Below are 27,787 nucleotides of genomic sequence, written 5' to 3'. Positions count from 1 at the left end.
AGGTGAGTGTAAGCTGGACAAGTGGACAGGAAGAGGAGAGGCTCAGAGACAGGAGCAAGCGCTGCAGGCTGAGGACAGTGACTCTCAGCCTGGCTGCACAAGAAGACCCCTGGGAGCTCTGCTTCTCTGCAAAGCCCTATCCCAGAGAGATTCTGACTTAACTGGTCTGGGGTGAAGCCTCGGCATAGGCATGTTTTAAAAATGCCCCAGGTTCATAGCAGCACTGTTCACAACAGCCAACAGGGGGAAACAACTCACTGTCTATCTGCAGATGAATGGATACATATAATCCACACAATAGAATATTATTCAGCCTTAAAAAGGAAAGGAATTCTTACTCATGCTTCAACATGGATGAACCTTAAAACCATTATGATGGGTGAAATAGGCAGTCATAAAAGGACAATTAAATGATTTCACTTATGTGCAATACCTAGAATAGTCACATTCATAGAGACAGAAATAGAATAGAGGTTCCTAGGGGCTAGAGGAGGGAGGCATGGGGAGTTATTTTTTAATGGGTGCAGAGTTTCTGTTTGTGATGATGACCGAGCTCTGGAAATGGATAATCATGATGGTTGCACAACAGTGTGGATGTAATTAATGCCAGTGAATTGAACACTTAAAAATGGCTAAAATGATAAATTTTGTGTTACACACACACACACACACACACACACACACACACACCAGAGGGTGCCAAAAAATGTATACACATTTTAAGAAAGGAAAAAACTATTAAAATTGCAATACTCAATATATACTGATAACAAAAGATGAATACAAGTCACGTTTGACTTCTGCAATTACAAGAGGTGCTCAAAGTGGTTACCATCAGTGTCCAGGCTCTTCTAATTATGGTGAACTGCTGCTTGAGCAACATTGACCAAAGTGTTAACATCTCTTAAAATGTGTATACATTTTTTTGGCCATATATATATATATTTTACCACAAGAAAAAAAGGACTAGCCAGCAATAACAAAGTGGTTCCCCAGGTCATTCTAATGTGCTGCCAGTGTTGAGAAACATTGACTTAGAGCAGTGGTTCTCAAAGTGGTGTTCCTGGACCAACAGCAAGGGTATCACTGGGAACTAGTTAGAAATGCAAATTCTCAGGGCCCAATGGGACCTACTGCAGAGGAAATGTGAGGGATGGGCCCAGCAATCTATGGACACTATCCCTGGAGGACTTGTTAAGACAGATCGCTGGGCTCCATCTTCGACAGTTCCCAGGTGATACTAATGCTGCTGGTCTGAGCACTGTGCTTGGAGAACCACATTGGCTAAAAGCAATGGTCTTTAAACTTTGATGTGCATAAACATCATGCATTAAACATGCATATTCCTGGGTTCTACCACCTAAGATACTGACGCAGTAGCTGCAGTGGGGCCCAGAAATCTGCTTATTAAATGCACTCCTCTGGTGGTTTGGATGCAAGTGGACCTCAGGCTGCACGGCAGAAATGCTGCTGAGGGGACAAAAGCCATTTGCCTGGAGTGAAAAGGTAGTACTGGGGAAGGGTTGGGTCCATAGGGAGAGGATGAAACAGTAGGATGGGTCAGATAAGCTTGATATGTGGTTGCTGTGTAGGCCCATGAGTTGTTTGAATGAGGCAGGAGCTTTTAGTGGAGTGGATAAATAGAAAGTGATCTTCAAATATGACAGAAACTGCTAAACATTTATTCATCCTACAATCTTTGTCCAATCTCATCAGCTTAAATTGGCATCCATGAAGCAAATCACATTGTTCCTTAGGTTTGCGCAGGGTCTTTCTGGAAGGGCTAAGAGCTGCTTTTATTTCATGAAAGACTATTCTATTATCCTTTCTTTCCTTCTGTCTAAGGAAACCAGGGAGAGTTGCCTTGGAAACACAAGGAAGGAACTAGGAGCTATGAACATGTACACTCCATGTTCTAAACAGAGCACTCTCGGGTGAGATCACAGACCCTGTGGGGTGGGATGATACACCCGCTTGTTGATACATAGTAATAATGGGTGCAGAGATGCATTTTAATCTGGACTCCAGAAAGGTTCAAATGGGGAACAAAACAAATAAACAAACAAAAAACGAGCATGCTATTCCAACATAGAAAACATCTAAGAGGGGTGTACATAGTGACTAAGGCAGATTTCCTGGCCACTTAGCATCTGTGTAATTTCAATGAACAATTCCTTCTAGTGTCAGTTTTCTGTAAACCGAGGATAACATCTACACCAGAGGTTTGTTGGGTAGAAATCAGTTAATTTATATAAAGTACTCAAAACAGTGGCACATAATAAAACCTATATAAGACACCCTTAATAATGGTTTTAGAAAGAGAGTTTATTTGAACTTGCCAAGAATCTAGGAGAAAATTGTGTGGCAATACAGATCAGCGTGAAAGAAAAGATAGGGATGAGGGTGAGCATTGTGGATATAAAGTGAAGCAGGTTTAGGCAATCCCAACACCCACACAACATTGGCTGGGCTCACTCTTTTCCAGTGTTTGATGTTGTAGACAGAGGGGTGTGGGAGAGGGCAGGTGCATGGGGAGATGGAGGCCATGCAGGGGCAGACAGTACTACAAAATCTTCCCACAGAAGGGCCTGGGCGTCTCAGCACTGGGAAAAAGGGTGATAAAATGAGAGATCCTTGAGGGTCCCGCAGGTACTGTAGAGCTGCTGTGGGTTGAATTGTGTCCCCCAGAAAGATATGTTGAAGTCCTTATTCTCAGTACCTGTGAACCTGACCTGATTTTCAAATAAGATCTTTGCACATGTAATCAAGATAAGGTGAGGTCATATTTGATTCAGAGGGCCATAATCCAATGACTGGTGTCCTTAGAGAAGAGAGAAATTTGGACCTAGATACACAGAGACAACACCTTATGAAGACACAGAGACACAGGGAGAATGCCATGTGCCAGTGGAGGCAGAGATTGGAGTGATGTGGCAGCCACCAGGAACTAGTAAGAGGCAGAGAAGATTTCCTCTCCGGATCCTTCAGAAGGAGCATGGCCTCCAGTAATGCGAGCAAATACATTTGTTGTTTCAAGCACCCAGTTTGTGGCACTTTTTTATGATAGTCCTAGGAAACTAACACGAAGAGCTAATGGTGAGATTAGAGAAGAGCTAAGAGATTAGAGAAGAGATTAGAGAAGGCAAACGGATACTCTCAAAACTTCAAACATGACCCAGGGGCCAAGAAGATGTTACACCAGCATTAAAAATGAATCTATAGATCTAAATATAGGTCATAAATACATTGTCTGGGAAAGCCATCTGCCCATATCATTAATTCAAATGAATCAGATTATTGAACAGCATGTAACTATGTCCCCACATTTGTGAAATTACATAATTAAAGCAAGATGTCTGCAAAGATGTTTGCTAAATTATTAGAAATGATGAGCTTTGGCCGTGGGATTTCAGAGGGCAGCAACTTTTTTACTCTTTAAGTTCTGTTTATGTTTTGGAGGACTATGAATTATTTTAGTAAGAAGAATGTTTTTTTCATTACATTAAGGCTGAAGAAGAATTCTAATGCGTTTTCTTCTTCATTTGCATCAGACCACGGCAAAAGTTAGCTACCTGTGCTGCTGTAGAAAGCCAGTCTGGAAGTGGTGTGAAATTTCTGAATCAGAAACTGAGACAGGGAGATCTTCTCATCTGTTTTCAGGGATTCGTCCCCATTCTTCCAGTATAGCATCAGATCCTCATCTGTATATGCGTCTTCGAGGAAAAGAAAATAAGTTAATTTGACTCCTTTCTTCTGATGCAAGGTGAAGCAACAGGAAAATCCTACGCCAGCCTGGGAGTGAATAGGTCTTCACCCTGGCAGGCCGTACTCTGCCTCATGGTTACTAAAATGACACAAAGATCGGAGAGGGAGTAAGGCAAAGATTTGCCATGAGGAATACTGATACTTACAGCTTTCCAGCTCCAAAGAACAGGTCTGGGAGTCCAGGGGAAAGTGGCTGAAGTCCATGTTGCACATGGCGGTGACCGTAATCCTAGAAACCCAAACACGCGTGTTGGCTCATGCAGCTGGTTATTACTCAGAGCAAGGAAGAACACACACCTGACCAACAGCAGCTGCCACCTCGTGTCTGTTTCAGAAGTTTGGAAACCCAGGTATCTAAGTTACAGGCCCTTAACTTTTACCTTTGTCTTCTGTACGAGATATTATTGGTGTTCTGCCCGGGTCCTGGCTACCGAGGGTGCTGCCTGCTAATGGCTCACCTGCACCTTTTTCTGGGCACTGCTCTCAGCCCTCAATCCACTTCCCTCAGAGATGCCTGGGAGGTTATGCTCCCTTTACCACTATCACCTCTGCCCCTCCAACCCAAGGCTATTAGCTTCTAATTCTGGTGAACTATACAAGTAGGCCAGGAAGATAAGGAATAAGACAGTGTAATCACTCAAGTTAGCCCAGAAGCCAATCTGCAGCAAGCACTCAATAAACAGTAGCTATTGTTGTATTTGTAAATATTTGTTACCAGTAAACTAGCATTGTAGGCTCTCGGATAGAAGGTACATAGAAGGTCATTATCTCCCACAATTCATTGAGGCTCAAATGTCTCCTAACCCAGGCTTAAGAACCCCAACGACAGGGAAGTCACCAGCTACGACGGTGGCCATTTCATCTTAGAGAGTTCTGTCATCAGATAACTCATGCCATCCCATGGAGCCCACAGAATCAACCTCAGTGACAAACTCTTCAGGGCCAAAGAGACCGAGGACACGTATTAGGATGGCACTGGACGAAGAAACCATGACCCGTGGGCAGTTACCTCATGCTGTACAGCACGTGCCCATCTGGGAACACCCTCAGCATGATGTTGTCAGTGGTGGTGTCGTGGGTGAATGACCTTTTGGAGTGAACAAAGAAGACGTCAGGGACCCAGATCTTTTTTACCAGCCGGCCGTCAAAGGTCATGCTCTTGTTGTTGGTGCTGGGGAAGGCCAGCCTCTCGTCCTTCCAGTAGTGCCGCAGGTACAGGGTCATGGTGAAGTCCTGTGGGAGCCAGGCCAAGATCAGACAGAAAGGCCTTAGAAAGCTTCCTTCCTTACAGTCAACCCCTCATCCACCACCTCAACGGACACCTCAGGCTCAGCGTCAAAGGTGACAGTTCTGCAGGACGATGGCTGAGGCAATGGTGATAGAAAAACAGAAGTGCTTATTTTTGTGTGTCATGAGGTTGGAGCCAGGAGACTGTGCAGCCCATCCTTCAGGCTTTGCAAATGAAAACTACAGCTGTAATACTGACAGCCTGGCCTGGGGGCAGCAGGGTGGGATTTCCCCAGTACCCTGCTCTTTCTCTTACCTAGACCTTTACACTCATGGCTCCTTACTGGCTAACTATCCAATTTCAGCTTAGTGGACACTTCCAGAAACCTGGACAGGCAAGTGTCCCATTTAGGACGGTTTCTATCATTGGACTTATAAGATCTTTGAAAGTAGAATTGTGTCCTGCCTACCATTGAATCCCCAGGCTCTAGTTTAATGCCTGGCAAGGCACACAGTGGGTACTTAATAAATATTTGCAAGATGGAAAAATCAGGGGGATGATCAGGTGAAGGGTGGGCAGCTGCATACCTACTATAATTTCAGCCTGAAAGTTTATCCTGTTAAAAAGCGTCTTCTCGCCTGCATAGTTAATGCCTTAAACCAAGAGTTTGGCCCTTATGCCACAGCCAGAGATAAGACACAAGTGCAAATGAGTAAATAAGTGCCCAACAGATCCTCTTCTGGGAGTAAGTAGAGGAAAGGTGCAAAGATGCATGGTGATGGGTGCGTTCAGAGCATAGCACCCATTTCTGTTCTGTCACCACACCCATACCCCCTCCTGGCTGTCCCCTGGAGGGGACCCCACATCTCCAACCCCATCTTTTTCCCCATTTTGTGTGTCACTCTGTTTGTAAACTTCCTGTTCTTCTCTGTGCTCTTGCTCTGGCCCTTCCCCTGGCTGTCTCCTTGCGATTCTGCAGGTCTCAGCTGAAACATTCTTCAAAGAGCCTTGCCTCACCGCCTGATCTTTTGGGGCACTGCCAAGGAACATGTAGGGCAGCTCTGCTCACTGCAGGCATTGGAGATTAAAGAACTGCAGAATTTCAATCTGTTCTCCTCCAAGTGTAGTTCATCTGACCACACAAATCACTTAAGGAGTGTGTTCAAAGTGTAATGTGAGGGGCCTCATTTCCAGAGATTGAATCATAAAGTCTAGGGGGGGAGGGAAACCCAGGAATCTGCATTGAACCAACTCCCCATGTTATTTTTACCCCTAAAGTTTGATAACCCCTGCTCTAGATTTTACAGCACCTGGGCCAGATCCCAAGGCCCAGTTTTATTCCCTCCAGCTCTGGCTCCTGCTACCCAGGCACAGCTTGCACCAGTGCAGCCCCACCAGCCACAGGCTCTCATAGAACTTAGCCTGGAGAGCCCACCTTGTAGGCTGCCCCCCCAAGGGCTCTACGCACCATGTCCACTTCCGAGATGCTGTCCAGGCTCTCCACCTGCACGTCCACCCCCACTGGAATGGCAGGGCCTGCAGAAGAGCAAAGATGGTTGGTTAAGGATCATTCCGCTCCACCACCAGGCTGGGAGACAGACTGGAGCAGGAGTGACGCAGTGGTTCAAATGCTATGAGGTTTTCTTGCGACTTCCTGATGTGTTGGGTGCCTAGGCGTTCTCCATGAGGGCAGGGACTGTGTCTGCCTTATGTGCCTTTCCTGGGCCAAGGTGGATGTGTAATCCATGCCTATTGCATGAGTTGAATAGCTGGATTCCTATTTTGTAATCCCAGGGCTGTTTCTGTCGGATAGAGGTACTAAGGTTGCTCTGCTGCTTAAGTGGAGACCCTGGTCATTTGTCCTCCTGTGACATCTAAAAAGGACAGAATGAGGGCTAAGAATGAGGTTCAAGGCCTCTGAAGTGGGTTGGGACAGCTGCGTGTCCAGGGCTGGATTCATTCATTCACACTCTATATACAGAGCACCTAACAGATAGTTGGGTGTGAGACAAGATCTCTGTGCCAGTTAGATCACAGCAAAAGACGACACTGTAGGAGATTTTGAAATCCTTTCAGAACACGTCAGATGAGAAGGATGAGAATACATACATAGCACAGAAGCCTGACACTCCGTTTCATCTGGTCTGTGACAAGATTTCTAAAACCATGTTTATCTGCAGGTTCCTGTTCTGTTTCTTGGTCTGGGTGATGGTTACATTATTGGTAGGTTCACTTTGTAATAACTTAGTAGACTGTACACTTACAACTTGTGTACTTTTTTGTATATTGCGCTTCTGGCTTTTTGAGATTTTAATATTTTTTTAAAAACCTAGAATGGGGAAAACCAAAACCGTGTCTCTGTCATACATGTTAATGAATGTTCTTATACTCACAGGCAAAAAATGTCTCTGAGTGAATCAGGTGGCAGCTGGGCTGGGCCTACTGGGGAGAGGACAGCATGCAGAGGCCAGCCCCGCTGCCCTGGGTCCTCTGCGCCCCGGCCAGGGAGTGCAGGACCCCAAAACCCTGACCAGTGGTGGTCTGAGAGGGGAGAACCTTCGGGTGGCAGAAGGAGTCTGGGTCTTAGGGAATCAGATGGTCTGGAAAGGACCAAGACTTGGGCCATGGGCAGAGAAGGAAGATCCGAGACGCTGACATGGCATAGGAACTAGAAAGCTCAGTCATGTTTCAGCCCAAATGTAGGAGCGGGCATCCTCGTGCAGGTGGCCCAGGGCATTGGATGAGCTCCCTGACTCCCTCCAGGCCTCCCCCACAGGCTTGTTAGTACTTGCAACCCCACCATTAAAGATTTGCTGTTTGGGCTGATCCCAATAGAATGGAAGCATTTTATTTATTACTAGTGGGATTTAGTGGATATTTTCTGTGTTCTTAAACAAGAAAGCAAATGAGTCCAGGGCTTTATCTTTTTGTTTTTACTTTTTCCCTCTCAGAAAAATCACGGTGTAAGCTGATCTTTTTCTTTTCTGTGTTCCTCAACTGATGGCGTAGTTCAGGACCCAAGAGAAATCTCTGCTTTAACAGCCATATTCTCTTCTTATTCCAGGCTCCAGGGGTGCTTTGAAGGTGCCAGAAGTGGGATGTTCCGTGTGGAGAGGAGGACCGCTCCTGAGGCCTGACTGGTCTGCCTGTCTCTCCTGGGGACCTTGCCACACGAGGGAGAGTCTGCCAACAGCCTGTCCAGGCCCCAATCCAGGTACCCAGACCCTGCACCCTTGCACAGGGCTGTGTGCTACCAACATGGCCATCGGGGAAGTGGGGCTAGTTAATTTCCTCATCCTCTGGACCCTTTGTTAACCTGAGATATTAAAACAGCCCAGAGTCCAAGCTTTTAAGCCCTGGTCGTGCTGCTTGTCCAGGAAGGTATGCTGTACTCTACCCACTCACCATGTCACCTACAACAGCTAGTGTTCTAGGAGCCCACGGGAAGAAAGAATATAGGCCTGACCCTCTTTGGACCCACTTCGTGGCCTGGTTTTCAGATAATACACTCAGTGTTTGACCAGGAGCTGGTTTTGGGGAAGGATATTTTCCAGATAAAACATATCAGTTTGCTTGCTGCCTGTTACTGTGTCTGTTCTAGCTCCAGCCGCCTTTCTGAGAGAAATTTGATAAAGCCTGTGAGGATGGTTGGTGTCAATGCTCGGAAGGTGTGGCCACGTGGGAGGGCAGGTCAAGTTCTCAGGAACCTGGGCTGTTGGAGTTAAACAATCTGTGTGTTCAGCAGGTGCTAGAGTGATATTCTTGCACCTCAAGCTTGAGCAGAACCAAGGGCCCTGCCCTCCTTGGTTTGAGCACAATGGAGTTGACCTTCACCTTTGACCTACCTCACCTTTGACCTACACCTTTGACCTACCTTAGGAGAAAGGCTAAGTCTCTCAGGCTCTCCTGAATGCTCCATTTTATGGCCCTTTCCAAACTGGGAGAAATTCTTCCAAATTGCTGGGTTTTATCCTTCTGTAAACAACTTTATGTTTTGAGTGGGACTGAGTCCTATAGGTGTTAGAAAGAAAACAGTTAAACTAATGAGGGATTTATGCCTTGACTCCTTAACATAGCTGTGAGTTTTTCTGCTTTAAGAGAGGGATCTGAAGTCATGGGTGTAATTTCAGGTGGTACGGCCAGTGGGTGACCAATTCAAGGCAACATAAGGGAAATACATGTTTAGCCAAGGGCTTTGCTTGGTTCCTAGCCTTCCTGTCATTATTTCTCCTCACATGGTACAGGAAAGCACACGTTAGGGACTTATCCATTTTTGAAATTAATATATATGCTATTTCTTCCCCACTGACTCTTCAAGAATTAATGTGAGAATTTTCAGACAAACTTAAATTGAGAGAATTTGTCAACAAGCATTCTGCCCTAAATGAAGATGCTTTTCAAACAGAAGGAACATGATCCTGGAAGGAAAGCTGGGCATGCAAGAATGAATAAAGAACAACAAAAATGATAAATACATGCATAATTTTAGGTGAACATTGACTATGTAAAATAATATTCATAATGTATTGTGGGGTTGAAAAAAACTAAACAAAAATAACATTTACGTGTGGAAGGGTATAAATGAATTGAAAGTATTCTGAGGTCATTGCATTGTTCTGGAGAAGAGTAAAAGTAGTCAATTAACATACTGGTCGGATAAGTCAGGGATTCATATTGTTTTCTGGGAAAACACCAAAAATAGTAAGAATCAGTATTTTCAAAACTAAAATAGGAATAACCAAAAATAATCAATCCAACAGAAAGAAAGGAAAATAAAAAAAGAACATAGTATAGGTTAGACAATAAAAAGGACATAGGATGATAGATTTAAATCCAATATATAAATTATTCAATAAATGTAAATGGACTAAATGCTCCAGTTAACAAACAAATATTGTTCAACTTGGTAATTCAGAAATGCTGAACATTTAAGCATTTAGTTTTCAGCAGAAATGTTAAGGTAAATTCCTTAGCCCAGGTGGAAATTCACCATTCTCCTGCAGGATAGGAGGCTGGGAAGGGCTGGGCCCCAACTCAACGAGTCTGTTTGGGGATGTTAAATTTAAGAAATTGGTTAGATATCCAGTGGAGACTTCTTTTAGACTTTAACAACAATTAGGCAATTAGAGTTTGGGTCAGAAGTCAGGCTCAGTCATCATCAACTTTAAAGGAACAGCTTGTTATGGGAGGGGCTGAGTGTCTGCAGGAAGGAGAAGGTGCCCAAGGACCTCAGAGAAAGAGCCAGAGAAGAGCTGTGTCACAGACCACAGAGGGAGGGCGTTTCAATAGAGGCGGGTGGCTTTTGGAGAGGTCTGGGAAGCCCAGGTCCAGACAGACTCCTTGACTGCACAAGTGCAATGGGGCAGGAGGGGGATAGGTAGGAAGTGGGGACAGCTGGTAGAGGTGACAGAGTGGAAGAGCTTGACAGCACAAGGAAAATGGACACCAGGGCATGAGACATTGTAAAATCTCACTTTTAGATGTCTCCTTAAAGGTCAGGCCTCCCGTAGTTCTCAAACTTGAGTGTGGATCAGCCTCACTGCAGGGCTTGTGAAAACCCAGGTGTCTGGGCCCCACCCCCAGTTTCTGGTTCAGGAAGCGTAGGGTGAGGCCTGAGAATTGCACCTCTCACGAGTGCCCAGTGATACTCAAAGAAGCATATGAGCCAGCATTTCCTGCCTTCTCTCCTAAATTCAGCCTTTTGTGGGTTGAATTTATCATAGGAAGGGTTCTCCTGCACTCTGGGAGCTGACATGGGGGAAGGCACGACAGGCCCAGCCAGTGCCCCATCTGCCCCTGGTCAGATGCTTAGCAGCTCGCAGATTACCCCCCCCCCCCGACCCCCCGACACACACATCCACTTCTTTCTACAGCCTTAGCTTAATCTTCCCATCAACTCTGGTCTGGACCATTGCTGACATGTTTGGCCATTGTCCAGCATCCATGCCTGACCACTCCAGCATCCTTCCCACAGGCCCACAGTGAACTTTCTAAAGCACATGCCTCGTCCTGTCATTCCTCAGTCTGGGCTGTGCTGCTGAGAAGCCAAACACAGCACAGCCTTCACAGGGCTGCTCCTGCCCTATGAACCAGCCTTGTCTCTCCATGTCCCCTCCCTATCTTCACACACACACACACACACACACACACGATACCGTGCAGCCACACGGGGCCACTCATACTCCCATGACACGCTTCACTCTTATCTGAGCACCCTCTCCTTAGCTCGTCCTCCTTCTTCTGCCTGCTGGGCTCATGCTCTGCACATCTTTCCAGACTCATTGTGAGCATCGCCTCCTGGATGAAAGCTTCTTGCATCCTCTTTCCAGGCAGAAGTGACCACTCCCTTAGTAGAAGCGATCAGTAGAGGCATCCTACTTTGCTTCTGTGACACTCGATCGCACCTTGTCATTTATCTGTTTCCCTAGGAGACTGTTAGCTCCTTGAGAACAATCTGTTGTTTCAGGCAAAGCAATTGAATGTAAAGGACTCCAGTAGCATGAGCTTCCCAGGCTGGTGTGGCTCCTTGGTGTTTCTCGTCACTGGCTCCTCGGGGCAGCTGTTCCCTTGCACCCATGACCATAATTGGCTGTGCCCATCACCACCAGACCCTGCTGTGCCCACCCCACAGTTCCTGGCCTTTCCTTTCCAGCAGCTCTCACTATTTGACCTCTTGATGTGAGGATTTCATTAACATGGGTCTCCCCCACTAGAGGGTGAAAACTCAGTGGTTTTGCTCACCACTGCGTCCCCAAGTGCCACAGACCCTGCCTGATGCATAATAACAGCTCAAAAAAACCCCACGTATTTGTCCTAAGATCAATAGTATTTTGGTTGGAGAACCTCACCTACTTTATTGCCATCATTCTTCCTGACCATCCTGACCAACTCCTTGGATATAATCCAAAAGGATCCATGATGACACTATATTTCTCCTTTACCTCCCGTCTATACAGTTTGGATTAAAAACCAGCATTGTGCTAGTGAGAATGTAAAATGGATACAACTGCTATAGAAGAAAGTGTGGATGTTCCTCAAATAATTAAACATAGAACTACCATACGATTCAGCAATTCTATTCCTGAGTATAGACCCAAAAGAATTGAAAGCAGGGTCTCAAAACAGATATTTGTACATACATGTTCATGGCAGCATTACTCACAATAGTCAGAAGGTGGAAACGACCCAACTGTCCACTGACAGATGAATGGATAAACAAAATGTGATCTATTCATGCAATAGAATATTATTTCACCTTAAAAAGGAAGAAAATTCTGTCAAATGCTACAACATGGAAGACCCTTGAAGACATTAAGCTAAGTAAATAAGCCAGTCACAAAAGCCAGTCAAAAACTGTATGATGCCACTTACATGACATAGCTAGAGTGGTCAAATTCATAGACAGAAGGTAGAAAGGTGGGTACAGGGAGTGGGGAAAGGGCCATGGGGATCTGTTGTTTAATGGATACAGAGTCTCAGTTTGGGAAGATGAAAACGTCTGAAGATGGATGGGGCTGATGGTTGCACAACAATGTGAATGTACTTAATGCCACTGAACTGTACACTTAAATGTGGTTACGATGGTACATTTTATGTTTTATATATATTTTAACCACAATTTTAAAAAAATTTAATTTTAATTTAAAAAAATCAGCATTGCAATATTTCTTCTAACAGATGGGAGAGAAGCCTGGGGCCTCTGGGTTTCCTCTAACCAGGACATACCACCGATGCAGGCAGCTGGGAGCTTAGACAAGGTATTTTTGTTTCAACTGATCCCTGGGATTATTAGAAAGCTGCTAGATTTTTAATCTTTTCTCTTTCTACACCGTAAAGGTCATCCGAGGGGTATATATAGTCTTAGATAAATTTCTCTCTATCAATTACTTTTAAAGATCAATCCACAAGGATGTCCCTCTGAGAGAAGTAAAATGGGAACAGAAGACGAGAGTGAGGAAACATACCCCACAGCTACTGAAGGACATCTTTGTTCAAATGACCGGCTTGGTGTGCATGGGTGCTAAGGGGAGGGAGGTGTTAGACTGAGCCGACCCCAGGGCAAGTGGGCCCAGACTCTGCTTCTTGGGGGCCAGGAGGAGTGCCTGGGACAGGGCCGCCCCCAAGGAAGGAGTGCCTTCTTTTACTGGCACAGAGTCACCTATGTGCTGTCTGCCAGCCTCCTTTCTCAGAGGCCCACCTACCCCCTGGCCAGTGCCCCCCACCTAGGAATGAGGTGCTGGATGGAATGGAGACCTCAGGAGCACCCACAGGGAAGGCTTCTTGGCTCAAAGCCCTCTCCAGATGTTCCCAGGGATTACAGATTATAATAATCATTGGAACCACAGGTGGTGGGAAGCCCCTCCTCTGATAGCCCCATCCCACCTTCTTGGCCAGGACTCCGGGAGTCGCCAACCTTCTTGTTTGTGAGTTTATGAGTGTGGGTATGGAGCTGTAGCACATTGTGTGTTCCCCTTCCCCTCTTTTGGACATGACCTTTGGATATCCAGGAAATGCCGGCAGGGTGCCCAGAGAACCCAGTGCCCTTGGGGAGGAGGTTGGAAGTAAGGAGGAATGGCCCCCACTCTGGGCTTTGGTGACTGAGATCTTGACAGCTGATGTGTAAGAGCCTCAGGTCTTCTCACTGTGCACCTGCTGGAGGTGACACCTTCCCCTACAGCTCCTCCCAAAGTCAGGGTCACCTGACTTTGTCAGGTCAAAGCCTCAGGAGCTTACTCAGGCAGGGCAGGGGACTATTCTGACCCTCCACACTCTTGGGGACCTTGCCGATGGACCCAGCAGTTGCAGGGATCAGAGCACAGAAAGTCCAATTTGTTCCTCAAACGTGGCTTGAGAAAGGAGCGCCCTGACTAGGATTGCAGCCTGTTGCGTGATTCTGCTCAGAGCCAGGTTTTCTGGGAACATGGGAGGACCTCACCAGCCTGCCATTCCTGAGAACTAACTCCGGGCTTTCTCCCAGAGGAGAGGGCGTTTTTATGAGGCTTTTAGTTTTACAGCTGACATCCCAGAAGAAACACAAGTTCTGTTCCCCACCTGTTCTGTGGCCATCATTTACCCTCCGGACCCCAGGCTCTTCTGTAAACTGAGGGTACTGACCAGGTGATTGCTCCAGCCTCTGCCAGGGACAGCAGCCTCTGGTAGAAAGTTACACTGTGGCTTTCAGAATATCACCCATCCCCTGACACACAGACCTGCCCAACAGAGCTGCACTGAGTCAGGGCCACGTTATAACTGTGAGGTCCCCAGGCATTTTCACTTTCACGGACCCCTTCCTCCATACAAAAATATTTAAAAGCATGTTTTACAACTGTATTGGTGTGAAGATGAATATATTAACATTATATATTAAAACCATGTTCTTCTACCCCCAATTTGATTTGTTCCCCCTCTGATTTTAAAATAAATTGAAATATTTTCAGGGACCCCTAAGAGTATTGTTTGTGAGCCCTAAATGGTATGCCTATTCTGCCTGATGGATATGTTAGCCCTGCATTGAGGTACATACTGGTAGAGGGGACAAGAATGAGACCCAGCTTAGAGGGATGGTCTAACCTCAGCAGCAGTGTGACCTGAGTCCGTCACTTCACCTCTCTGTGCCTCAGTTTCCCCACCTGGGTATAATAGTACCTACCTCACAGAGTATGTGTGAGAACTAAAATAAGATCATATATGTAAGTACGTTAATTCGAATGGTGCCTGGCACAGAGGAATCACTATAAAAATGTTAGTTGTCATGAACGCTGTCGTTTATTTTTGTTCTAGCTACTTCACTGACCCTCTGTATCTTAACTGACACTCTAGAAGAAACGCAAGGTGAGCTTCGTGTGTATGGGGATGTCTGGCTTGGACCTCGTGGAGCAGATACAGCTATTTTACAACAGCTGATTCAGGAAAACTTTATTTTTATACAATTCCTTGGCAGTAGTACTCATGGCAAGCCTCCAGGGAACCAGAACTCCCAGAGACGGCAGCCTCTGGACCTGAACCAGCGGTGGTGAGCAAAGTTCCAGGGCAGGAAGAAGACACAGGCTGTAATCTGCTGCCTGCTTTTCTCCTTCTGCTCAGCAGGCGTCAGAGCTCAGGAAACTGGATGGGAGGCTTTCAGGCCTTTTAAAATGCAGAGGTCTCTGGGATAAATTAATGTCTTAATCCCTTAACAGACACAGAAGAGGAAGGCCTGACAGCTGGGCTTTTCTAAAGGGACATGAGTGGGTATGTGCCAGGGGCTTTCCATGCATTATCTTGTTTAATCCTGACAACAGCCCCAGAGGTAGGGGTTACTACCCCCATTTTGCAAACCAGCAAACAGAGGCTCAGAGAAAGTCACTGACTTGCCCACAGGTCACCTCTACTCCTTCCTGCCAGCCCAGGAGAACACTGGGACCTAAGACAAGGTCAAGAGTGGAGATAAAGGGAAATGGAAGCCAACCTGCCTGGGTCTGTCTTGGCCAGGGCCCATCGGCTCTGGGCCAATTGCTCTGGGCCTCAATTTCCACCATGTGCACAGGGGGGCATGCCTCATGCCTCACACCTCACGCATGTTGCTGCTATCACCCAACTCCGTGCCTGGGCAGACAGTGCAGGTGGCTGGCTTTTTTTCCAGCCCTCCTATGGCATTTCTCCAATTCCTGGAAGGGACAACCAAGTGCCACACCACCCCTACCTTGCCCCAAAAGCAGGGATATCCTTTGGGAACAAGTCTGAGAGGGGGCTTTGTAATGGGGCTTTTGTTCAATTGTTGTTGCTATTGAAAGCTGGGGGCCCCCTCAAAACCCAAAATTCCCAGGTAGGCATGGATGGCCAAGTGTGGGGAGCCATTGTGTGTGCAGACTCTCCCGGTCAGCTCTTATTTTTTTAGGAAAGAAAAGTTGGCAGTGGCAGGGCTTGTCCTTTCTAAATGTAAACAGTGTAGTCACCATCAGCTCCTTTTCAGTCAACATACCTCTCCACTCACTCCCTTTCAGCTCTTTTATCCGTGGGAAAATTAGTGACTCCGGAAGCCTCGTTGGGCTTATCTGACTGTGAGTGGGATATTCAGGGCCCCTGAGGAAAGTATGTGCCTGAGAAAACCGGACAGAGTAGCAGCAGGCAGCCTTGGGGACAAGGCCCCACCAGGCCAAGGGGAGGACGCAGTCCTACCTCCAAAGGCGGGCCTCATGGTGAAATCATGGTCCTCCACTCTGAGGAGCGGCTGAGGTTTTCCTTTCTGGATTTTGGTCATGTCGAGGTTCTTCTTGTATAGGTGACTGCAAAGACAAGCGAGACATTTTTTGTCGGCCCACCAAGGCACTTAGAGAGATTATCCAGGGAGATTACTTGTTCTAAGAACTACGGTTAAGCACCTTTTCTCCAACAGGCTGAAGGACACACACCCCTCCCCCACCCCCTCACCCCTGCCAGACCCTCACAGGCAGGCCGACCTGAGGACAGGTCCTTCTAGAGCCTTCCTAAAGTAAATTCCTCCCGGGCAAGACACCATTCTACCTTGACAAGCTCTTAATTGTCAAAACTTATGATTGGATGACAGTAGTTGGGTTGAATGGTGGAGGATTAAAATGTGGGAACTTTTTCTTTTTAAGATTTTTATTAAAAATATAGCTAACATACAATATTATATTAGTTTCCAACGTACACCATAGTTATTCAACATTTGTGTACCTAAAGAAGTGATCACCATGATAAGTCCAGCAACCATCTGACACTGTACCTGCTATCACAATATTATTGACTATATTCCTCATGCTGTACATTACGTCCCCATGACTTATTTGTTTTATACCTGGAAATTTGGACCTCTTATTCCCCTTCCCCTTTCCGCCCCTTTTAAAATTTATCAATTGCAGTTGACATTCAATATTATTTCATATTAATTTCAGGTGTACAGCATAGCGGTTAAACATTTGTAGAATTTTAAAAAGTGATTCCCCTAGTACCCACATGGCACTACACATAGTTATTACCATATTATTGACTGTGTTCCCTGTGCTTTACTTTACATCCCATGACTATTTTCTAACTACCCATTTGTACTTCTTAATCCTTTCACCTTTGTCACCCTGCCTCGAACCCCCTCCCAACTATCACCCTAACAAATCTAATACCCATCTGACACCATACATAGTTATTACAATATTATTGACTATATCTTTCATGCTGTACCCTACATCCTCATAATTACTTTGCAACAACCAGTTTGTACTTCTTAATCCCTTCCCCTTCTTTCACCCACACCCTCAACATCCATCCCATCAGGCAACCATTAAAATGTTTTCTGTATCTATGAGTTTGTTTCTGTTTTGTTTGTTAATATTGCTCTTAGATTCCACATATAAGCTAAATAACATTGCATCTGTCCTTCTCTGTCTGACATACTCCACTCAGCACAGTACCCTTCAGGTCCATCCATGCCGCCACAGATGGCAAGAACCCATTCCCTTCCATGGCTGAGAAGTATTCCATTGTATATAGGTACCACCTCCTGTTTATCCATTCTTCCATCGACGGGCACTCAGGCTGCCTCCACATGTTGGCCATTGTAAACAATGCTGCACTGAACATATGGATGCACACATCCCCTTGAAATAGCATTTTGGGTTTCTTTGGATAAATACCCAGAAGTGGGATTACTGGTTCCTTCATTGTCTCTTCTTATAGCCTTTGTTATAAAGTCTATTTTGTCTGGTATATGTATTGCTACCCCAATTTTTTTTTTTCATCTCCATTTTCATGAGATATCTTTTCCATCCCTTTATTTTCTGTCTGTGTGTGTCTTTACATCTGAAGTGAGTTTCTTCTAGGCAGCATATGTCAGGGTTTTGTTTTCTTATCCCTTCAGCCCTCCTATGTCTTTTGATTGGTGCATTTAATCCATTTACATTGAAAGTAACTGTTAATAGATGTGCAGCTATTGCCATTTTATTATTCATAATTTTGATTTTTTTTCCATCTTAAAGTCCCTCTAACATTTCTTGTAATACTAGTTTGGTGGTCCTTCAATTCTAAATGATAGCTTTGCTGGTTAGAGTAGTCTTGAGTGTAGGTCCTTATTTTTCATAATGTTAAATATTTCCTGCCAATCCCTCTGGCCTGCAAAGTTTCTGTTGAGAAATCAGCTGACAATCTTATGGAAGCTCCCTTATATGTTATTAGTTGCCTTTCTCTTGCTGCTTTTAGGAGTCTCTCTTTGTCTTTAAACTTTGCCATTTTAATTATAATGTGTCTAGGTGTGGACTTGTTTGGGTTCATCCTGTTTGGGACTATCTGTGCTTCTGGACTTGTATGTCTATTTCCTTCACCAGATTAGGAAAGTTTTCAGTCATTATTTCTTCAAATATGTTTTCAATACCTTGCTTTCTTCTCCTTCTGGTACCCCTGTGATGCAAATGTTGTTATGCTTAATGTTGTCCCACAGGTCTCTTAAACTATGTTCATTCTTTTTATTCTTTTTTCTTTTTGCTGTTCTGATTGGGTGTTTTCTGCCAGCTTCTCTTCCAAATCACTGATTTGATCCTATGCTTCATCTAGTCTGCTGGTGATACCTTCTACTGCATTCTTCAGTTCAGTTATTACATTCTTCACTTCTTTTTTATGGTTTCTATGTCCTTTATTATGCTTGCCATCTCTTTGTTGAAGTTCTTGCTAAGTTCCTTGAGCATCCTTATAACCATTGTTTTGAACTCTGTATCTGGTAGGTTGCTTGCCTCCATTTTGTTTAGTTCTTTTTCCGGATTTTTCTCCTCTCCTTTCATTTGGGATGCATTTCTTTGTTTCTTCATTTTGCCTCTCTCTCTGTGTTTGTTTCTGTGTATTAGGTAGATCTGCTATGTCTCCCAGTCTTGGCTGGGTGGCCTTATGTAGTAGGTGCCCTGTGGGGCCCTGGCACAGTCTCCCTTGTCACCTGCTTGGTGCTCCAGGAGTGTCCCTTGGGTGGGTTGTACATGCCCTCCTGTTATAGTTGAGCCTTGATTGCTAGTAGCACTCTGTGGATGTGGACCTTCAGGCTGACTGACTGTGGAGTATGGCCTTGTTCACAGCTTATAGGCTGCAGTGCAGGAGGCTTACCCCACTGAGTGGGCTCTGGTGCCTGTTGAGACCACCCTTTGTGTGTGCCATATGTGGGGCTAATTGGGCAGTGCTCTGCTGTAGTCTGAAGCCAACCTCCAAGTATGTTAGTTATGGGGCCTTTTAGGAGGGAGTTTGGTGCAGGCCCATGTCAGCCACTGCCTGTGACTGGCCAGGGGCTACCTGGTAAGAGCTACAAAGTGATCCACAGTTGTTCTCTGCCTGTGCTAAACCCGGAGGCATGTGGGAAAGGCTATGCTGTAAACTGAGTACAGCTGCTACCAGCACCAGGCCTGGGGTAACTTGGCAAAAAGCCAGAACACCAGGGGGCCTGCCGCCACCTACTGGCTCTCTTAAGGTTCAGCCACTGATAAAGCCTCGTGTAGTTCACGAGTTAAGTGAGGCAGGGTCTCAGGGAGTCTCTAGAGTAGGAAGAGTTGTGGTCACTAGGTTAATGTAGACTCTGGTTTGGTGCCAGTGCTGAGCCTGGCGTGACTCAACAAATCTCAGAGGCACACCGAAGCCAATTGTTACCCACCTGGGGACCATGGACTCTGATAGTTTTCCTAGAAAGAGTGCAATGCGGGAGGGGCTGGCTGCTTGCAGAGAAAGTGCCTCAAGCTGTGTGCAAGTTGAGTGGGGGAGCGTCCCAGCTGAGACAGCAGGGCAGAGCAGTGGAGCTCACCAGGCCAATCATATTCAGATTTGGCCTGTGGGGGCGGGCTCAACACAGGAAAGATGGTGCATGCCTGCTGGCTGCATAGGAAGAAGAGCCCTCACTGGGAAAATATCCACTGTCTGCCAGTCCTCACCCCGCCCTGAAGCCACACTCCTCAGTCTGCCCTCCATATGTCTCTGAGACCCCCCGAGTCACCATCTCTCCACTGGAGCCCAAGGTAAGTTCCTGCGAGTGAGTGAGTCTGTGCGCGGGCTGTTTAAGAGGACGTCTGTGTTTCCCCGTAGCCTTCTTTCCTGCCTGGATGATTGGAATGCCCCTGTTTTTCATAGCCAGATGCTGTGGGGGCTCTTCTTCCTGGCACCTGTACTCCAGGCTGGGGAGCCTGGTGTAGGGGGCTGGGGCCACTTGCTCCTCTCGGGGAACCTCCATGGCCAAGGTATCCCTCCTGATTTTCAAACACCACAGGAGGTTTGTGGCCCATTCTGTTTGTCTACACCTCCTACCAGTCTCGCCGTGGCTTCTTCTTTATATTTTTAGTTATAAGACTTCTGTTTGGCTGGACTTCAGATGGTTCTCCAGGTTGATTGTTCTATAATTTAGTTGTAATTTTAATGTGTTCATGGAAGGCACAGTGTTTATTTACTCTGCCATCTTGGATCTCTCTCTGGGATTTTTTTCCTTTTTAAACATTTATTTTATGTTGTTATAATATTGGCTTTATGATAGATACAATTCTGAAATAAACATAGTTAGTTTTAAAATGCTGGTTTTATCCTAGTCAGTCAAACTTGATGCTCCTTATATAAGTCTAGTTGGCAGCTGTCTGCAGATTCCACCCTGGTGCAGAACCTCAGCCCCCAGGAGAACAGACAAGTGACAGCCAGCAGGAATCAAAGCCAAGTTGGGGACAGAGGTGCTCCAGCTACCCAGGTGGAAGCTGGAGCTGGAGAACCCTAGTTCTCTCTCTTTCCTCTAAGCTGGATAACAAAGGAGTGATTCTCTCTTCTCTCATTCACACTCACTCTTTCCAGACCATCTTTCCCCCTCACTACAATCATACATAACCTAAAGTAGTAAAATCCAAAAGCGATATTCTTTTTTTATTAAATTTATTGGGGTGGCATTGGTTAGTAAAATTGTATAGGTTTCAAGTATACATTTCTATAATACATCATCTATATATTCTAAAGCAATATTCTACTGGCAGAATTATTACTAAACAAGAAAAAGAAAAAAAGAGGGGAGAAAGAAAGGGGGGAAAAAGAAAAGAGGGGAGGGAGAAAGAGGAAAAGGAGAGAGAGAGAGAGAAGGAAGAGAAGGGCAAGGAAGGGCAGATCATTTGGACGTTTGGGTCTGACAGGATGTGAGATCTAATTCTTGACAGAAGAAAATAAAAGAACTTTTAAGAAGTCAGTGTTAATTATTGTTATGTGTAAGATATTTAAGTTTTTGGAAGTAAATGAAGAGATTTTGTTTTGAGTGTTTGTTGGTCATTTATATATACCCCTATTTTACTCAGTGTTCTTATTTTTATTATCATTATTATTATTATTATTTAGAGAAACAAGCATACCTTCTGTCCAAACTCTGTGAGAGGGAAGGGAAATGCTTCCTCTCCCAATGTCCTGTTCTTGGCGACATCTTCCTATGAAATTCTTCTTAACTTTCATTCTCTACCAGCTCTGCCCAGATGAAATTATTCAATGGGAGGCCTAAAGCTGTGCTGATCAATAAAGTAGCCATTAGCCACATGTGGCGGTTTAAGTTAATTAAAATGAAATAAAATTCATATTCAATTTTTCAGTTACACTAGCCATGTGTATGTGCTCAATAGCCACATGTGGTTGGTGGCTATTATAGTCAACAGTGCAGATATATAATATTTCCACAATTGCAAAAATTTTATTATTCAGTGTTGGTCTAAAGGTTGACCTGCCCTCCTCACACCCCTCACACCCAAGAGGCAGATTCCTTAATAAGCTGGGTCTTCCCACCTTATAGCCCTACTCTTAGAGCCACTGGGCCTGGCTTCAGACTGTCCAATCATTCTACCACTTCCAGTGAGGGCTCTGCCACCAACTGTTTCTCTTTCTCTCCATTCATTTCCTCTCCTCAACCTTGGGAATATCAACATCCATATGGTCAGTCGTCTCATACTCTGGTTGCACAATTCCTCAATTCCAAGACTCAAATTCATTTGCTGAACACATTTTTATGGGGCACCTACTCTGTCCAGACACTGTTCAAGTCATGGGGAAGACATATATTCACTGCTTTCATAGGACGGATAAGTTTGTGGGGGAGATAGGCAATAAAGAGGTAGACAGATAAATAATGTAACTTCAGGAAGTGCTGAGTGCCATAAAAATATAATAAAGCAGGGTAAAGAATAAGAGAGAGATGGGTTGGGATGGAGGGTGCTCAAGGACCCTTCTTAGACCTGGAAGGAATGAGTGCGGGAGGGAGCAAACCATGAGACAATCTGAAGAAAGTGCATTCTGAGAGAGGGAATAGCACATGCAAATGTTCCGAGGTGAGTCTGGCTTGTGTGAGGAACAGGAAGAAAATCAGTGGGCTGGCGGACAGCAAGGAGAAGGAAAGCAGTAAGAAAGGAGGTGGGAGACAAGGCCAGATGATGAGACCCTCCTGGGTATGATACTGCGTGGGGAAACCCCTGAAAATTCTGAGCAGGGGAGTTGAAAAGTCTGGTTTAGGACCTAATAAGACCTCTTGGATAATGTGTAAAGGAGACTGTAGGAGGGCAATGTAGAAACAGGAGTCCGACCATTAGGAAACTTGCTGAAAGAACATGGTACCTGGATTGGGAAGTGATCAGATCTGAGGGAGGTGGGAGGGTCTTGCTGATGGATTGGGTGTGGGGTATGAGGGAAAGAGGAGAAAGGATGACCCAGGTTTATGACTTGAGCACCTGGGTGAATGGTGGGGACATTCCCTGACGCAGCAGGTGTTAAAGTGGATGAAAGGATAAACATACATCCAGACTATAAATAATTATTGAACAGAAGCTGGGGAAAAGGATAGAAGAAATGTCACATCAGGGAACATGGTTCTAGGCCTTTTTGCACCCATCAGGACATGTACATGGTCAGACAATCATAGAGCTGTGTCTGTCTCTGAAAATTTTCAGCCAAGCCTTGAACTAAAAAATTACTTTCATTATTGACATGCAAGAGTTAAGCTATACTAATTTGTAATTAAATATACACATATATTGGAGGTAGTTTCAAAAATTGTCACTGATAGTGGTGCATGATTAAAAATAGAGACCACTGACGTAGGAAATGTGCCTCAAGATGTTAGTTTATATTCACAATCACTAGTTCACACAGTGCTTAGAAGAATGGAAAACAAACATGAACATCTCACCCACGCTGTTTATACCTTAGCTACTTGCTCTTTTCTTCATGCTGAACAGTCCTTACGTCTACATCAGGCCTGGAGTATCATGCTTTGCACATCGGTTCAAAACAATCTTATTAAGGAACTTCGATTTGTTGTGTAGTGATTTTGAATGCAAATTCTGGTTCTAACCAGTATTTCCTGGAAATGTTTCCATTACATCATGAAATGGCATTCACTGTGGTCCATATGTATATTTCTGGTAACCTAGCCAATTTCAAACAGCTTTTCTAAGATTCAAAACCGTAAAATGAAACTTGATACCATTATAAAGTTATGTCCAACCAAATAATTTAAAGACAACTGCCCATTACATTTTTTCTTAATAGTTCAGGCTAAATTCCTACACACAGTTCGCCCCCAAATACCTGAATATAATTTGTGGCCATTTGTGGTCCCTACGGAATGGACGCGTCAGATACAGAGCAACACAATCTAAGTACAAAAATGTTTTTACCTAGAAAGTTTTTATCTACCCACCTGCCTTAAATCAAAATGCTTTGGTCAAGCCCAGGCTTCAGAATGAAAGGGTCAAGCCAGTCTAGCTGTTCCCTTGGTGCTCGCGACACGGTAGAGTAACTGCCCAGTGAGAGCCTGCTGCAAGCGCTTCCCTCCCCTTACCCACGACCTTACCTTGGCTTGGGCAGCTGCAGCTGCCCTGTCCATCTCCTCCTCTTGGTCTTTCGGCTCTCCACAAGAACCATCAGGCAAAACAAGACCACGAGGAGTCTCGTAAAATAAGGCATTTTGTGACGGCCTATGATGCCACAAGCTGCTTTCCAGTCACCTGCAGCAGGGCAAATCTCCCCGGAGCTTAACCATTGATTTAGCCGGCAGCCTTGTGACAGTGCTTCTCAGAGGGGCTGCGCGGGTGTGGCTGGCCAGGCTTTTTCCCGATTTCATATTTAATACTGATGCTTGTCCCACCCCACCCTCCACTCCCCAGGACGTGACACAAACACCAAAGCTTTTCCCCACTCTGCTGCTTAGTGATTGGTCATTAGTGAACAAGTTTGTCCTTCTGTGAAACTCAGCTTCCGCTGAGTTCTAGAACAGCTTTGGCTAAAACTGTTATATAAAAAAATAAAAATAAATAAACAAATTAAATCTCTTGAACATGCCAGCTTTTTGCTGAGATCATTAATCTCTCTCTGGCGACATAAAACCAGTCTGTCACAGTCCGCAGGGAGTCAGCTTGCTTTCTGAGTGGGTCTACGGGGAAGACTTTGTGGGGAGGAAACGAGTACATGAATGTGCTCAGAAAATGCTGAGTAAATGCAGGATTGCTTTATTTCTTGATCTAAGACACTGTGCTTTGCCTATGACCAAGGACGCTTGCTTTTCCTCCATCAGTACTCTTCAGTGAGAACACAGCTCAGCAAAGCACACAATACATTTTGATTTTGAGGAAAAGCATCAACCACAAAAGAATTCATGATCATGTAAGCTCTTCTTCCTATCATGAGCATTAGATTAACTTTGGTCTTTAATCCTAAAACGTCAAACATCATAATTTAGGCTTGATGCCTGTCCTAAGATACAGAATTATGAACATCAGCAGTGCAAAGATACATGTGGCTATGTTTAACCTACTGAACAGAATAAAATGTTTTAAAATTACTTATTGCTCACCTGCTGCATCCTGGGAATGAAAAGCTTAGTGTGGTCGATTAGCGACGAGGATGAAAGTCAGGAGGATAATCGCTAGAAGGGAAACTGAATCGGGGTTTTATTATTCGGTTGGTGCAAAAGTAATAGCGGTTTTTACAATTATTTTTAACCTTTTAAGCCGCAATTACTTTTGCACCAAACGAATATGTGACAAAGAAAGAATCAAAAAAAGCAAAGTGGGATGACATGATTTGCTTTATTTTTTTATTTTTTTGAAATGTTATAAATTTCTGTTTAATGTACTCTCTTTCTCCCTCTCTCTCTATTTTTTTTTAATTAATTACTTTATTTTTAATTAGTTTCAGGTGGATTTGCTTTATTTTTGAAGAAATTTCTAACTAGGATCATTTGGATCAGGGAAATGCTAACAACAAAAGAGGATGAGGTCCTGCCTTCACAGAAGGGACGAGGGAAGGAGAAGAGGAGGGAAGACAGAACTTGACTGCGAGACAGTCAAGTTCATACTGAAGTAGAATACATTTGGTGACTGAATAGAGTAGGAGGTAAGAGAAGTCAACAGTGACAGCCAGGATTCTAGTTTGGAGGTGGGTGTGACGGTACCACCACTAAATGATACCCATTAGAGATGGACAGGTTTGGTGGCGAGAGAAGATACATTTTGCCTTGAGGAGGTTGGGGTGCCACGGGACCTCCAGATGCTCAGCAGGTATAGCTGGAGTACGAGCCAGGAGCTGAGGAGAAAGGTCTGGACTGGAGAAATAGATTTGGAGCCATCAGTGTGTGATGGTAGTTTAACCACAGGAAAAGGTGAGATCTTCCAGGAAAACAGGAGTCCACGTCCAAGCACAGAACCCTGCAGAACCTATACTTATAAAAGACGGATGGGCTGCTAGAACAAAAGGACAGAAGACCTAGCCTTGGCTAGGTTAACTATGAAAACCAAAGGAGAGTTTCAGGAAGGAGGGCAGTCAACAGTCGGTGCTGTGAAGAAGTGAGGGCTGAAAACAGCTTGCTGGATCTGGCAACCAGAATATTGTTCCTAACTTCAGTTGACTATAGTTTCAGTTGTGAGATGTGGCAGGAAGCCAAATTACAATGGGTTAAATAGGAACTTGGGAGTGGGAATAATTCCGTATGGGGACAGAATTATCCAGGCAATTTGTTTAAAAGCTCCACTCCTGCCAAAATTTAGTGGGGAAGGAGTGAGAGCTGTTAAAATTCTTTTTGTTCAAAAGATGTCTTTTCCTTTCTGCCATTTGGAACAAGCCTGTAAAGGACTGGCTGGAATCCTTGAATTGTGCCGGATGTTGGTTTTCAAGAAATATTTGTTTTGTTGTGTCCCAGGTGCCATTTTAGGTCCTACCAATATTTTTTAAACTCTTATTTTTAGTAGTTCAATTATGTGATTATAGTAGGGAGAAAACCACAGTTGGAGATGTAACTTTTTTTTATAACAGCTTTATTGAAATATCATTCACATACCATAAATTCACCCCTTTAAAGTGTGGTTTTAGTATATTCTAAAGTTGTGTAACTATCACCACTATCTAATTTTAGAACATTTTCATCTCCCCCCAAAGAAACCTCATGCCCATTAGAAGTCACTCGCCATTTCTCCTTCCCTTTAGCTCCTGATAATCACCAATCTACTTTCTGTCTCTATGGACTTGCCTACTCTGGACATTTCATATAAATGGAATCATACAATATGTAGTCTTTTGTGTCTGGCTTCCCTCAACGTAACATTTTCAAGATTTATCCATGTTGTAGCATATATCATAACTTCATTTTTATTAAAAAATAATATTCCATTATATAGCTGTAACACATTTTTTCAGTCATCAGTTGATGGGCATTTGAGTTTCCAGTTTTTGTCTATTAACAATTATGCTGCTATAAATATTCATTTACAAGTTTGTGTGAACATATTTTCATTTCTCTTGGATATATACCTGGGAGTGGAATTGCTGGGTCAGCTGGTAACTGTTTGATTTTTTGAGGAATTGCCAAACAGTTTTTCAAAGTTGCTGTACCATTTTACATTCCTACCAGCAAAGTATGAGAGTTCCAATTTCTCCACATCCTCACCGACACTTATTTTTATTCTAGCCATCATAGTGGGTATGCAGTGGTATTTCACTGTGGTTTTGAAGTGTATTTCCCTAATGACTAATGATTTTGAGCATCTCTTTGTATGTTTTTTTACCATTTGTATTATTCTTTGTACAAATGTCTATTCAAATTCTTGGCCATTTTAAAATCAGATTACTGAGTTGTAAGATTTCTTTTAACTGTAAGGTACGACGCCTTATCAGGTATATATATATGATCTGCAAATATTTTCTCCCATTCTGTTGTCCTTTCACTTTCTAAATGGTGATCTTTAAAAAAGCTTTATTTTGATGAAATATAACGTACCTCCTTTTTCTTTGGTTGCTTGTGCTTTTGATCTCATATCTAACGAACCACTGATTAACTCATGGTCACAAAGATATACTGTTTTCTCCTCAGAGTTTTCTAGTTTTTACTCTTACATTAAGGTCTTAGATCCATTTTGAGTTAATTTTTGTATGTGGTGTGAGGCAGTAGATGTGTAATACTTGTTCATTTCTCTCAGGACAGAGGATTCACCCCAGTGGCTCAAGCTCAGAGCTGTGCGAAGGCCCCAGCAGCATTTGCTGAGGTCAGATTAGGCCTGAGAGTCAGGTGGGACCATGGTCACACATACCCTTGTGTCCTACACATTAAGAGTTTGGGCCTGTAAGGGCAATGGAGAGACGGGATAAGATCTGTGCACTGGAGAAGACTCTGGCTGCACTGTCAGGAATGGGGCAAGACGAGAGACCTGTTGGAGGTTATTGCACTAATTCAGAGATGATGGCTACATAGGGTAGCGGCAGTGCGCATGAAGAGAATGGAAAGATGTGAGAGATTATTCAAGGACGTAGAGTGGATAGGAGGTAAGACCGAATGACATAAAGAAT

At 44.4% G+C, this 27,787-nt stretch overlaps 1 protein-coding gene across 1 annotated transcript in view; it reads right to left on the bottom strand.

Moving 5' to 3' along the window:
• GABRR2 (gamma-aminobutyric acid type A receptor subunit rho2) overlaps positions 1–27,669 on the bottom strand; it is a 34,918-nt gene extending 7,249 nt beyond the window's left edge. Inside the window, exons 1-6 of the mRNA XM_019743242.3 lie at positions 23,805–27,669; positions 16,151–16,257; positions 6,462–6,529; positions 4,775–4,998; positions 3,912–3,994; positions 3,573–3,713 (exon numbers count right to left, since the gene is read on the bottom strand). Of these exons, the coding sequence (XP_019598801.3) occupies positions 3,573–3,713; positions 3,912–3,994; positions 4,775–4,998; positions 6,462–6,529; positions 16,151–16,257; positions 23,805–23,917 (736 nt within the window). The 5' untranslated portion in view covers positions 23,918–27,669. The remainder of the gene's footprint in view (positions 1–3,572; positions 3,714–3,911; positions 3,995–4,774; positions 4,999–6,461; positions 6,530–16,150; positions 16,258–23,804) is intronic.
• Between the last annotated feature and the right edge of the window lie 118 nt (positions 27,670–27,787).

The sequence above is a fragment of the Rhinolophus sinicus genome, chromosome 2 (genome assembly GCF_057876585.1).
Source record: "Rhinolophus sinicus isolate RSI-liver-muscle chromosome 2, RSI-T2T, whole genome shotgun sequence".
In the NCBI taxonomy this organism is placed as follows: Eukaryota; Metazoa; Chordata; class Mammalia; order Chiroptera; family Rhinolophidae; genus Rhinolophus; species Rhinolophus sinicus.
This window is presented reverse-complemented; position numbering and strand designations above follow the sequence as displayed.